Source organism: Stegostoma tigrinum, chromosome 22 (assembly GCF_030684315.1).
Source record: "Stegostoma tigrinum isolate sSteTig4 chromosome 22, sSteTig4.hap1, whole genome shotgun sequence".
NCBI classification, from domain to species: Eukaryota; Metazoa; Chordata; class Chondrichthyes; order Orectolobiformes; family Stegostomatidae; genus Stegostoma; species Stegostoma tigrinum.
The window spans coordinates 54747615-54762771 of NC_081375.1; the positions used below are offsets into that span (position 1 = coordinate 54747615).

Here is a 15157-nt window from a genome sequence, read left to right on the forward strand (position 1 = left end):
ACAAAGAACAAATGATACTTCATCCATTGTAAACTTCAAATTTGGGTTCGGTAGATTTTTGTTCACAAATACAATAAGGGCTATGGGGCAAAAGTGGGTATAAAGGGTCACGGATCATCCACAATCTCATTGAATGCCAGAAGAGGATTAAGATGTTCCTCCTCTTCTATAATCCCTAATTCAAGGTTAGGATGAAAGCTTTTATTCTTCAAATCTTCCAGAACTTTCCCATATTTGTATAAGGAGTTCTTCAGTTTAAGATTCAACAATAGGGAGTTAGTGGCCCAGAAACACACATTGATGCCAACCCACCCACTAATGGGCTTTGCTTTTTAAGATCACAGCAGCAGACTGCAGAGAGTAGGATGCCCCCAGGGTGCTTGATGAGTGAGGTGAGTAAGTTTGGGACCGCTGTCTCAGTGATAGTGTTTGAAGAGAAAGTGATTGAGGGGTAAGAGATGAATACAAAGAGGGGAGCATGGTGATCCAGACAATTGAGAAGAGGAAGGTCCATCAGGAAACTGGGATGGAGACGTCAATTAGAAAGATACAATCTGTGTCTCGTAATTTTAACATGCACCCAAAAATGGAATTGCTCAGCACGGGTTGGGATAAGCATTTAATAATAACCCCGTTAAAAGCTGCCAGTTCAATCACACGTGGAACAGATTTGAATGCAGACAGGCCAGGGTCACATGGGTCCAAGCCTTTGCACTTTGTACATGAAGCCTCAAACAAGCAAAATGCTTCATATTTGCATATGTAAAGGGAGTAACAAGCACCTTAAGGCGGGGGCTCTCTTCTCCCTGTACTACTGCAGTGGGCTGCAAAGTTCTTGCACATCATGAGCTCAATCCTATCGAGAACATTGCAAACATGTGGAAACAGCTGTTTCAGAATGAAATTCCTGGACTTGTTGATTTTAACCCAGTAGAGCCATGAAGAGCAGCGAGAGGGTATCTGCACGTTTACAGGAATAAAGCGAACATACAGAGAAGCATTGACCATGGTAATACCAATAGTGCAAAAATACTGAATAGACCGAGGGATGGAAAGGAAGAATGGTATTTGTATGAAACAGTTACCTGGCATTGGTGTTGCCATTGGTTGCATCATAGGAACAGGTTGCATTGGAGGCATTTGTTGCATCACAGGCATTGACTGCATTGCTGGTATTAAAGGCATGGTCTGATAGGTTGGTACAGTGGGTATCTGTGGCATTGCTGGAACACCTTAACAAGAATGAAAGAAAATGATTAGCTATCCTCTCAATCTTCCACATTCTTGCAACTTTCTGCATCCTCACACCCTGCAACAGAAATGTGTCTTTGCCAGACAGATTCTGTACATCATGTGCTGAACATACTGGCAGCAAGTCAAGCGTGCTAGAACCAAAACAAAGAACTGTGGATACCGGAAATCTGAAAAAAAAACACAGAAATTACAGGAGTAACTCGAAGGAAGGACCATTGACTCATTACTCTGTTTTTCTCTCTTCAGATTCTACCAGATTTACTCAACTTCTCCAGCAATTTCTGTTTCTGAGTCAATTTTGCTGTTGGAATCACACTGTAATTAAAGACCTAGTTGAGGTACTCGTGTCAGTTCCTTCTGATCTGAAGCTGAACCAAAATTAATCGACCGCTTAATATGGGGAACGTAGTATGCTGAAATGTAAATAGGTAATTTCACTTCCTTATTCCTTTAGTATCCTTTAGATCTGAAAACATATTTGAGCATTTTCAGTAATAACTTTAAAAGTGAATTGGATGAATATTCAAAAAGAAATTATAGGGCATTGGGGAATTACAATGGAGGGGGACTAATTGTACACTTCCACACACCCAGTACAAATGTGATGGAGCAAATGGTCTCCTGTGTTTCGAGGTTTTAAGGGAACAGGCATAGGACTAACAGTCTGTACATATAAACGGGGTTTAGCCAGGGGCAAGGACAGAAATGAATATTTATGGTGCTGCTTCTGGCCTAGGCTCTCTGACTTCACCCCAGCCCAAACACAGTAATCCCCTAGAGTACTGAACCCTGGTTACTGAGCCCTCGTGTACCCATATGCCGGGCCCTGGCTCTCACACTGTAATGTTTGAATCCAAACGGATGGACTGATGATCATCTGATACTGGTGCAACTGAAATGAAGAGGATAATCCTTCTATAATAACCTGTTGGGTGATGCTTAAAGCGCAGTGCAGCAATGTGTACAGTGAGATTTGATGGACTGAGTGGCCTCTTCCTATGCCATAATGAATGTGAATTTTTGTGAATTCATGACATCATGCGTATTTAGACTTCAAGTATTCTATTGAATCAGTATTCTGAAATGACCACTGCATTTTGCACAATATTTAACATTTTAGGTCAGTATTAATGCTGTTGCAGCATTAAGGATGCTGAATTGTTCAAACATAACTGATGCTTCCAATGGCTCATTGCTGAAGAGTTTACTTTCCAATCGTACTTGAACTGCTCCACATGCAAACTTCCAATGTGTATGTTTATCCCTGGTACACTTCTGGGTGTGAGATTGCTGTACTAGACTGCTTTTACACCATTCACATTTCCTACAAATGCCTCTATGAGGTGAATGATGCTAACCATGGATGAAGGCAATTATAAAGGTGTTAATGATGAGGCATTATGTAGGATATTTGGACAATTCAGCATTTCAGTAATAGAAGTTTGTGGTGATCCACAGACGACTGCGGCTTCACTGGTAACAATTCTAACCCTGGCTCCAAACCTTCTACATTCAAGTCCCACATCAGAGCTCAAACATAAAAGCTTGTATGAAGACTCTAGCGAAAATCTGAAGGAGTGCTGCACTGTTGGATGTGTCATTGTTTGCATGAGATGCTCACCTGTGGATCCGTGTGCTTGGTCAGGTGAATGTGAAGATCCCATTGCTAAGAAAAGCTGGAGTTCAACTCAACATTTATCCCTCAATCAACATCACAAACTCTGTTCATTATAATATTGTTGAGTGTGGGCTGCGTGCAAATTAGTTTTCTTTTTTCTTACATTACAACATTGATTGTACATCAGCAGTATCTCATTCTCTGTACAGCACTTTCACATGTTTTGTGGTTAGGAGAAATGCAAGTCCTTCCTTCTATTAGGGAGTCTGCCACAGAATAAATTATACACTTGAAGGAGATGGAAGCTGGCCAATCTTCATTACCTTCTGTAATTTTCAGCCATTTACGCTCAATCAGCTGATTTTGTCACCCGCTGCTTATAAAGAGCAAAATATTTTGTTGTGAACACAATATAACTGTCATGGATTTCTGAACTGGTGTTAATGGAGTGAACATTAATTTTTGTTCAGGCTGCTTTGCCCTCTCCCTACAGTTCTTGACTTTAGAGATGCTTCTGAAATCAAACTTTTTGATAAAGCATTTTGTCTTCTATCTTTTGTTTTTCTGTTAATTTATGAAGGTTCTGGGGATATTTTACTCCATATAGATGCTAGGTAAATGGAAGTTATCCTATTTTTCACATTTTGTTGTGGTCATCCTTTTCTTTGTTTCTCTATTTAGATTTTAAGATTTCTATCTAGGTGCTGAGCAGGTGATATTGTAAACTTTTCACTGTTCTCAGCCGTGATCTTATCAAATGGCGGGGCAGGCACGGGGAGCCAGATAGCTGACTCCTGTTCCTAGTTCTTATGTTCTTATTATGTTCTTATGTTCTCTTGTACTTCTGTACCTGAGTACACGTGACAATACATGTGATAATCAGCAAGGCATTTGATAAGGTTCCCCACGGCAGGTTCATTCATAAAGTCAGGAGGTACGGGATACAGGGTGATTTGGCTGTCTGGTTCAGAATTGGTTGGCTGAGAGGAAGCAGAGAGAGATGGTAAGTATTCTGCCTGGAGGTCAGTGCTGAGTGGTGTCCCACATGGCTCTGTTCTTGGGCCTCTGCTCTTTGTAGTTTTTATAAATGACTTAGATGAGGAGGTTGAGGGGTGGGTTAGTATGTTTGCTGATGACACAAAGGTTGGAGGTGCCGTTGATAGTATCAAGGGCTATTGCAGGCTTCAGTGAGACATTGACAGAATGCAGAGCTGTGCTGAGAAATGGCAGATGAAGTTCAACCTGGATAAATGCGAAATGATGCATTTTGGAAGGTCGAACTTAATTGCTGAATATAGGATTAAAGGCAGGATTCTCAGCAGTGTGGAGGAACAGCGGGATCTTGGTGTTCAAGTGCATAGCTCCCTCAAAGTTGCCACCCAAGTGGATAAGGTTGTTAAGAAAGTATATGGTGTTTTGGCTTTCATTAACAGGGGGATCGAGTTTAAGAGCCGCGAGGTTATGCTGCAGCTCCACAAAACCCTAGTGAGACCACACTTGGAATATTGTGTCCAGTTCTGGTCGCCCTATTATAGAAAAGATATGGAGGCTTTGGAGAGGGTGCAAAGGAGGTTTACCAGGATGCTGCCTGGACTGGAGGGCTTGTCTTATGAGGAAAGGTTGACTGAGCTCGGACTTTTCTCTCTGGAGAGAAGGAGGAAGAGAAGTGACCTGATTGAGGCATACAAGGTAATGAGAGGCATGGATAGAGTCGATAGCCAGATACTTTTCCCCAGAGCAGGATTGACTGCTACGAGGGGTCATAGTTTTAAGGTGTTACTAGGAAGGTACAGAGGAGACGTCAGAGGGAGGTTCTTCACCCAGAGAGTTGTGAGCGCATGGAATAGTTTGCCAGTGGTAGTCGTGGAAGCGAAGTCATTAGTGACATTTAAGCGACTGCTGGACATGCACATGGACAGCAGTGAATTGAGGGGAATGTAGGTTAGGTTATTTTATTTTTGGATAAGGATGATTCCACAGCACAACATCGTGGGCCGAAGGGCCTGTACTGTGCTGTACTTTTCTATGCTCTATGTTCTATAAACCTAATTCTAATTTTAATTCGGTTTCCAGGGAAAACAAAGCTGCACTCCAATGGTGTGGAGAGTATACTGACTAAAGCATAATGGCTTACATGCAGAGACGTCACACAAACTAAAGAGTAAATGTCAGAAATTACATACCCATTGAATAGTTGGGAACCAGTGGCATACCTGTGTATGAAGTAAAACAGACTTTACCTCAACCGGTGACTGAACAGGTCACAGACAGCATTTAAACCACACAGCTCATTCTTCACGTTCAGATCCATGCTCACCCCCACCTCACACTCATCCCCACCTCACACTCACTGCCACCTCACACTCACCCCCACCTCACACTCAATGCCTCCTCACTCACCACCACCTCACACTCAAATCCCTCCTCATACCCACCTTACATCTGCCTCCACATCATGTGTCTCTGCTTCACACCCCCTCCCATTTCACACTCATCTCCCTCCTTATACTCACCTCCTCTCTTGCATATGCCTCTGGACTCACATTCACCTTCTACCTCACATTCACAATCCTGCCTCACACCCCCCTCTATCCCAACTCCCACCTTTCACTCACTTCCCTCCCTATTCCCCACCTCACACTCACCTCCCTCTGTTACCCCCAACCTACACTGACCTCCTTCTGATTCTCCCATGTCTCACTCACCTCCCTCCAGATCCCCCATCACACAATCCCCTCTACAGCTCTCCTCACACTTTCACACTCATCTCCCTTTGAATTCCTCACCTCACTGTCTTCAAAATTTCCCATGTCACACTCCCCTCCATCGCAACCCCTGCGTCACATTCACCTCCCTTTGTATCCCTTACCTCACACTTGCACCCCCACCTTGGATCCCTTAACCTACACTCATCTTCCTCCATATCCCCCAGCTCAAATCACGCATGTCGAATATGCAAAAACTCATTTAAATATCCCAGACACCTCACATTACTGTTACTATTACAACCCAGCATTGTCACACACTCTTCACTCCAACACTTGCTGAAACACAGACATTCTGTTCTCTCGTCCACTAACCTGTCGTCATATATGCTCCAGCCTGTGAGGGGCCGATTCCTCCACCTCCTTTCATCCGCCTGTTTAAATCCCTGGACCTCTCCATTTCCTGCAAAGTATATCAGAAAACACCTGTCATTCCCTGTCAGCTTGGACACTCAGTGACACAATCATAACTATACACTGCAACTTCATCCCCTCATCTCACTCCACTCAATCACTCCGACACCAATCAATGACCCAGGACACAGGCACTCTTAACTCACACACACTCACATTGCCCACTCTCCCCTCACACTCACCCTGTCCACTTGCCAACTCACCCAGTCCACTCTCCCACTCACACTCACGTTACATACCTCGCTGATTTTTCATAATTTTAGATTTTTAATCAATTTTGATTTGGACATGTGAACTGGGAACTGTCAACTAAAGATAACTTTTGTACTATGGATAACAGGCTGTGTTAAAAGGAAAACAGACCGAACAAGCGTGTGTTTATCCGTGAGGGCAGGCCTGGAATTCAATTGTAGGTTGCTTCCTAGTCATCAGGTTCTACAGATGTTTCAGCATCAGGGAAGACCATTATATTTAAACAGAGAGCAGGAGTTAGCTATTAACAAGGTCAGTACCTGAGAATTGTTTCTAGCAAGTCAGAGCCGAGAGGCAGTTGGGAAGGTTATTTAAACACTTACCTTGAAGTCCCAGGTCCTACACAGTAGGGCCTCCCTCCCTCCCTCCTCCTCTAACCTAATTAAAAGTCCACAGACTCGCAGCAGGAAGAGTGGGAGCGTCGATCAGAGGCCCACAGGTGGGTGAGTCTCTGCTTTAAAGATTAGCAAATACCTACCTTGACCGGCGGAGCCCTCCATTCCTGTTCCAGCAGCAGCAAGAGCGGGAGCTCTAACCGAGAAGGACTCTCATGTGTTGTTAAGGTAAGGCTTTTCAATTTATATCCTTGTGTATTGTGTAACTTATTAAAAGTTTAATTGCTTAATTGAAAAAGAGTGTAGCAGAGGGGTACTAGAAAGCATTTAATACATAAGTTGTAAAAGTTAACTCAAAAAGTAGTAATGGCTGGACAGGTGATGTGCTGTAGCTGTACTATGTGGGAGCTGGCTGATCCCATTGTGAATGGCAGCGACCACATCTGCAGCAAGTGTTGGTTGCTGGAAGAACTCCGGATCAGAGTAAATGATCTAGAATCTGAGCTTCAAACTGTGCGGCACATCTGGGAGGGGGAGAGTTACCTGGACACTTTATTTCAGGAGGCAGTCACACCCAGTAGATTAAATAACTCAAATTCAGAAAGTGTTCAGGGGCAAGGTGTGACTGTAAGTGAGGCAGGTAGAGGGATTCTGAGTTCAGGAGTGCAGGAGCCTCAGCCCTTGACCTTGAGCAACAGGTATGAGATTCTTGCTCCCTGTACGGTTGAGGTAAAGGACTGTGGATGGGATGAGCCAGCTGACCACGGCACCATGGCGCAGAAGGTCATTCAAGAGGGGGGAGCAAAAAGACAGGTAGTTGTTATAGGGGATTCTATAATTAGGGGGCACAGTATCCTATGCAAGCCGGATCGGGAGTCCCGCATGGTGTGTTGCCTGCCCGGTGCCAGGGTGCGGGACATCTCCGACCAGGTTGAAAGGATATTGGAGCGGGAAGGAGAGGATCCAGTTGTTGTGGTCCACGTTGGGACTAACAACACGGGGAAAGCTAGGGTAGAGGACCTGTTCAGGGATTACGAAGCACTAGGAAAGAAATTGAAGTACAGGTCCTCAAGGGTCATAATCTCTGGATTACTGCCTGAGCCACGTGCCAATTGGCATAGGGAAAAGAAAGTTAGGGAAGTAAACACGTGGCTAAGGGATTGGTGTGGGAAAGAGGGATTCCATTTCATGGGGCATTGGCATCAGTTTTTGGAACCGGGGGGGATCTGTACCATCGGGACGGTCTCCACCTGAACCGATCTGGAACCAGTGTTCTAGCGAAAAGGATAAATAGGGTGGTCAGTAGGACTTTAATCTAGTGAGTCGGGGGGACGGGAAGATGAAAGAGATAGGGAGTATGGAGTTAAATGGAAAGATAAGAACAGGATAGCATGTGAACAGGTTGAATAAAGCTCGAGGCAGACTAGGAATACAGCAAAAAGGAAAGATACCTTAAGACATCTTGGGATTTCCAACCTCTCTAATAATGATAAGAAAGCTAGCATTAAAACACTTTATCTAAATGCTCGCAGTATTCGCAACAAAGTAGATGAATTAACAGCACAAATCCTCTTGAATGATTATGATGTGGTAGGCATCACAGAGACATGGTTGCAGGGAGCTCAGGACTGGCAGTTAAACATCCAAGGATTCACAACATATTGAAAAGACAGGGAGGTGGGCAGAGGGGGGTGGTGCTGCCTTGTTAGTTAAGAATGGAATTAAATCTACAGCACGAAATGACATAGGGTCAGAAGATGTGGAGTCTGTGTGGGTGGAATTGAGGAACCACGAAGGCAAAAAAATCATAATGGGAGTTATGTACAGACCTCCTAACTGTGATCAGGACCAGGGGTGCAAGATGCACCGAAAATAGATAGGGCATATCAGAAAGGCAAGGTCACAGTGATCATGGGGCACTTCAATATGCAGGTGGATTGGGTGAATAATGTTGCTGGTGGATCCAAAGAAAGAGAATTCATGGAATGTTTGCAGGATGGCTTTTTGGAACAGCTTGTGATGGAGCCCACAAGGGAGCAGGCTATTCTGGGCTTTGTGCTATGTAATGAGTGAGACTTTATAAAAGACCTTAAAGTAAGGGAACACTTAGGAGGCAGCGATCATAATATGGTAGAGTTCAGTCTGCAGTTTGAAAGAGAGAAGACAAAATCAGATGAAATGATGTTACAGTTAAATAAAGGTAATTACAGGGGCATGAGAGAGGAATTGACGAAAATCGACTGGAAGCAGAGCCTAGGGGGAAGACAGTAGACCAACAATGGCAGGAGTTTCTGGGTGTAATTGAGGACACAGTACAGAGGTTCATCCCAAAGAAAAGAAAGATTATCCGGGGTGGGATTAGACAGCCATGGCTGACAAAGGAAGTCAGGAAATGTATCAAAGAAAAAGAGACAGCCCATAAAGTGGCCAAGAGCATGGGGAAATCAGAAGATTGGGAAGGCTACAAACCAGGCAGAGGATAACAAAGAGAGCAATAAGGAAGGAGAAGATCAAGTATGAAGGTAGGCTAGCTAGTAATATTAGAAATGATAGTAAAAGCTTCTTTCAATACATAAGAAACAAATGAGAGGCAAAAGTAGATATTGGGCTGCTCCAAATTGATGCTGGAAGGCTAGTGATGGGAGATAAGGAAATAGCTGAAGAACTTAATAAGTACTTTGCGTCAGTCTTCACAGTGGAAGACATGAGTAGTATCCCAACATTAGGGAGAGCCGGGGGCAGAGTTGAGTATGGTAGGCATTACAAAAGAGAAAGTGCTAAAAAAGCTAAAGGGTCTAAAAATTGATAAATCTCCTGGCCCTGATGGGCTACATCCTAGAGTTCTGAGGAAGGTGGCTGAGGAAATAGCAGAGGCTTTGGTTGTGATCTTTCAAAAGTCACTGGAGTCAGGGAAAGTCCTGAGTGATTGGAAAACTGCTGTTGTAACTTTCTTGTTTAAGAAAGGATCAAGGCAAAAGATGGAAAATTATAGGCCGATTAGCCTAACCTTGGTAGTTGGTAAAATTCTAGAATCCATTGTCAAGGATGAGATTTCTAAATTCCTGGAAGTGCAGGGTCAGATTAAAACAAGTCAGCATGGTTTTAGTAAGGGGAGGTCATGCCTGACAAACCTGTTAGAATTCTTTGAAGAGGTAACAAGTATGTTAGACCAGGGAAACCCAGTAGATGTTATCTATCTAGACTTCCAAAAGGCCTTTGAAACAGTGCCTCACGGGACGCTGGTGAGCAAGGTCAGGGCCCATGGTGTTCGAGGTGAGCTACTGGCTTGGATTGGGGATTGGCTGTCTGACAGAAGGCAGACAGTTGGGATAAAAGGCTCTTTTTCGGAATGGCAACCAGTGACGAGTGGTGTCCCGCAGGGTTCAGTGTTGGGGCCACAGCTGTTCACCTTATATATTAATGATCTGGATGAAGAGACTGGGGGCATTCTGGCAAAGTTTGCCGATGATACGAAGATAGGTGGACAGGCAGGTAGTACTGAGGAGGTGGGGAAGCAGCAGAAAGATTTAGACAGTTTAGGAAAGTGGTCCAGGAAATAGCTGATGAAATTCAATGTGAGTAAATGTGAGGTTTTGCACTTTGGAAAAAAGAATACAGGCATGGACTATTTTCTAAACGGTGAGAAAATTCGCAAATCAGAAGTGCAAAGGGATCTAGGAGTGTTGGTCCAGGATTCTCTAAAGGTTAACTTGCAGGTAGAGTCCGTAATTAAGAAAGCAAATGTAATGTTGTTGTTTATCTCAAGAGGGTTGGAATATGAAAGCAGCGATGTGCTTCTGAGGCTTTATAAGGCTCTAGTTAGGCCCCATTTAGAATACTGTGTCCAATTTTGGGCCCCACACCTCAGGAAGGACATACTAGCCCTGGAGCGTGTCCAGCGGAGATTCACACGGATGATCCCTGGAATGGTGCGTTTAACGTATGATGAACGGCTAAGGATCCTGGGATTGTACTCATTAGAGTTTAGAAGGTTGAGGGGAGATCTAATAGAAAGTTACAAGATAATGTATGGTTTAGAGGGGGTGGACGCTAGGAAGTTGTTTCCGTTAGGCGGGGAGACTAGGATCCGTGGGCACAGACTTAAAATTAGAGGGGGTAAATTTAAAACTGAAATGAGACGACATTTCTTCAGCCAGAGAGTGGTGGGCTTGTGGAATTCATTGCTGCAGAGTGCAGTGGAGGCTGGGATGTTGGATGCCTTCAAGGCAGAGATCGACAAATTCTTAATCTCAAAAGGAATCAAGGGCTACGGGGAGAGTGCAGGGAAGTGGTGTTGAAATGCCCAACAGCCATGATTTAAATGGCGGAGTGGACTTGATGGGCCGAATGGCCTTACTTCCACTTCTATGTCTTATGGTCTTATGGTCTTAAGTCTAGAAAAGACCTTATTCTCAGGAAGATGGCAGATTTTGGTTGGCAATTTGCACCTTGTGGAGGAGATGATCAGTACGTTAGGGAGTGGTCAGAGTTTGAATTGGGCTTTGGACTGTGTTTTCGATCAACATGGAAGCTGGCTGTTGATGCTACAGCATAAAGATTTGAGATCTCCCTGCCTAGCCTTCACAAGCAGCTCTTGGAAGCTCAGAGAATAGAACATTGAGTTATAAGTATTACTGCCTTTATCTGAGGGAACTGAAAAGGAAACTCTGATCAACATCTTCAGAAAATCAACCAACAAACCTATAGAATGACACATCGTGAAAGCCACTTAAATAATCTGGACAATTTAAGTTTTTTTTCTATTTATCTCTTAACAGTGTTTGTTTTCTTTCTTTTGTGTGAATGGGATTAAAAACAAAGGATTTTTGGGCTTATAATAGGGACCAATTAGATTACTTTGTTATTCAATTTTACGCTGCTAAATTTACTACATTGTGATAAATGTGAAGTCTTTTCTTTATGTGACAAACCTGTGTCTGGAATTGATTTTTTGCGGAGTCTGGGACTGGTTATTTCAAAAAGTCTAGTTAGGAACTATCAGGATCAATTTTCTGGGCCTTTGATGGTTTTAATTTTACCATGTTGCAAATATAGAGGTAGAAGGGCTGATTTGGTTCAGCTGGACACACACTTACGCCCTCCACTCACTGCCCATTCACACTCATCCCTCTCACAGTCACCCTGCCCACTATCACTCACCCTAACCATCCTGCCCGCTCATAGTCACCCCTCTCAATTCACATTCACACTCACCCTCACACCCATCCCGTCCACTCACATTCAGCCTCATTCTGCCCATCATTCTATCCCAGCTATTTGTTCAGTCTCCATCCATCTGGTCACCTGGTATTATATACTTACCCCTACCCCATGTGATAACACAGGGTCAAACAGATTGTCCACGTAGTTTTCGAAGCTGCCTCGAGAGTTCTCTGGTTTTGGTGCAGAGCCTGTGGTGGGAACAGGAAGAGGATTGAAAGAGGGGCCACAACTCACTGTTAACAAATCCTCGTTCTCTGAACAAAGGGTAAGCTGCAGAGCAACTATTTCGTAATGCAGCCAGCACTGTCCTGAGTCATGTGATCCCATCCTAATTGGCTTAGCCCTTACCCTCAACTTTGCCCAGAGCTAGTTATAGACGCTGGGCTGGTAAGGACGAGGAATACAACTCAAAGTTTAGAATTTAAAAGGTTTGATTGAAAGTCCTCACAAAATATGCATGGCAGAATTGAAGGAAATGAGCAGATAGAATTACTGGAAAACGCAACTGCGAGCGATACATAAATTTTGCGAATTGTCTCCCAACGTTAACTCATGGCACATCTTGAATCCTCGCAATAACACATTGAAAAGGCAAATCTGCAGACAGTAGGCAGGAGAGACTCTGGGAGATGGTGTGGTGACAAATAAGATCTGCGATGAGCCTTTATCAGCTGTTCAATAGGTCGCAGTGCTCATACACTCAACCGCTAGACCATCAAGGGAATTTGTCAATGATCATATGGTTGAACCAGCTTTTCAGGCTATTTCATAATTTTGGTGCCTCAGAGATAGAAGCCAGAAGCTCAGCAACAACCAGCTGACTGGTCCAGTTTCATTTCTTCTCTCACAGGTTACTGGTTACACACTCAACACTCCGGATGTGAGTTTGCTCGCTGAGCTTGAAGGTTAGTTTTCAGATGTTGCGTTACCATACTAGGTAACATCATCAGTGAGCCTCCAACGAAGCGCTGGTGTTATGTCCTGCTTTCTATTTATGTGTTTAGGTTTCCTTCGGTTGGCGATGTTATTTCCTGCGTTGGTGATGTCATTTCCTGTTCTTTTTCTCAGGGGATGGTAGATTGGCTCCAAATCAATGTGTTTGTTGATGGAGTTCCGGTTGGAATGCCATGCTTCTAGGAATTCTTGTGCGTGTCTCTGTTTGGCTTGTCCTCGGATGGATGTGTTGTCCCAATCAAAGTGGTGTCCTTCCTCATCTGTATGTAAGGATACGAGTGATAGTGGGTCATGTCATTTTGTGGCTAGTTGATGTTCATGTATTTTGGTGGCTAGCTTTCTGCCAGTTTGTCCAATGTAGTGTTTGTCACAGTTCTTGCAAGGTATTTCGTAAATGACGTTCGTTTTGCTTGTTGTCTGTATAAGGTCTTTATGTTCATTAGCTGCTGTTTTAGTGTGTTGGTGGGTTTGTGGGCTACCCTGATGCCAAGAGGTGCGAGTAGTCTGGCAGTCATTTCAGAAATGTCTTTGATGTAGGGGTGAGTGGTTATGGTTTCTGAGCCCGTTTTGTCTGTTTGTTTGGGTTGATGACTGAGCCAATAATAATAATACAGCAGCTAATGAACTTAAAAGACCCTATATAGACAACAAACAAAACAAACGTCATCTACAAAATACCTTGCAAGAACTGTGACAAACACTACATTGGACAAACAGGCAGAAAGCTAGCCACCAGAATACATGAACATCAACTAGCCACAAAACGACATGACCCACTGTCACTCATATCCATACACACAGATGAGGAAGGACACCACTTTGATTGGGACAACACATCCATCCTAGGACAAGCCAAACAGAGACATGCACGAGAATTCCTAGAAGCATGGCATTCCAACCGGAACTCCATCAACAAACACATTGATTTGGAGCCAATCTACCACCCCATGAGAAAAAGAACAGGAAATGACATCACCAACCCAGGGAAACCTAACCAGATAAATAGAAAGCAGGACATAACACCAGCGCTTCGTCGGAGGCTCACTGATGATGTTACCTAGAATGGTGACGAAACGTCTGAAAACTAACCTTCCAGCTCAGCGAGCAAACTCACATCCAGAACCTCAGCCTGAGCTACAAATCTTCTCAAAACACTCAACACTGCATAAAATATAAAAGGGATTTTGTACAAAAGCTGCATCATATCCCATATGGATACTGAAAGGACTCAGCTCCACCTCATCAGTGCCTCCCTTGACATAACCACTGACTCTGATTTCACTCTGCCTATAAGCTATCTAACAGCAGATCATTGGAAGTTACCCTCAAGTAAATACTGGGAAGAATAAAACCTTTGCCTTTTGTTTCCCTCACAATCTCTGTTCCCTGATCATCAGCTTCATCTCTGATGAACGCTTGGAGGAGAGCCAGACCATTCACCCCTCAGTGTTGTACTTGAAACGAGCTGGCTATTTGACCCATCGCTGAGATTGCTGTCTGTCCACTAGCATACTATCATCTGACTTTAGCTTTGCCTCATCTCATTTCCCACTGAAACCCAACGTGTCTTATTACCTTCAGTCATGGCAATATTCCTATTCTTTCCCAGCTTGACACCTAAATAAACCTGTGGGAAAGCTACGTTCCACTCCCTGTATGCTAATGTGCATCAAGTTCTGTTCCCCTTGGATCCTACTGCTCATTGATCTACATTGGCTCCTCACCAACCTATGCCTTAAAATTAAAATTCTCTTCCTTGCTTTCAAATTGCTCCATTGCTTGATCCTCCCCTTGTCTGTAAATTCCTCTAGGTATACAAGCCTTCAAAATACCAGTGCTTCCCCAATATGAATCAATGCACGTTGGTGTGGATTAGCAGGGAGTGAGTTGGTGAGGCTCTGTGCTATATGTGTATTCATACCATCATTCTGCAACTGTTGGAGGCATCACCTTGGACCAAGCGCAAAATCATAAGCAGTTACAATTACATTATTTGTGTGTGAGTCATCATTCTGACAGACTTTACTTACTGCCATAAGAATGCATATCAGACTGATCATGGGATAAGTATGGTGGAGGGAGACGAGGTGCCTGGATGTTGGGTGCTGGAGGAATTACTCCTTCACATTCCTCAGATAGTGGCCTAGAGAAAACACAATGAATGGTGCTCAATGAACAGACAATTACAGCGCTCAGCACAATAGACACTGACTCAAAACAACAGGCAATGACAGAGATAATGGGAACTGCAGATGCTGGAGATTCCAAGATAATAAAATGTGAGGCTGGATGAACACAGCAGGCCAAGCAGCATCTCAGGAGCACAAAAGCTGACGTTTCGG

At 43.8% G+C, this 15157-nt stretch overlaps 1 protein-coding gene across 1 annotated transcript in view; it reads right to left on the reverse strand.

The window, feature by feature from the left end:
* myo15b (myosin XVB) overlaps window positions 1–15157 on the reverse strand; it is a 278965-nt gene that overhangs the window by 101044 nt on the left and 162764 nt on the right. Inside the window, exons 25-29 of the mRNA XM_059653562.1 lie at window positions 14846–14958; window positions 11961–12049; window positions 5953–6040; window positions 5056–5085; window positions 1086–1232 (exon numbers count right to left, since the gene is read on the reverse strand). Of these exons, the coding sequence (XP_059509545.1) occupies window positions 1086–1232; window positions 5056–5085; window positions 5953–6040; window positions 11961–12049; window positions 14846–14958 (467 nt within the window). The remainder of the gene's footprint in view (window positions 1–1085; window positions 1233–5055; window positions 5086–5952; window positions 6041–11960; window positions 12050–14845; window positions 14959–15157) is intronic.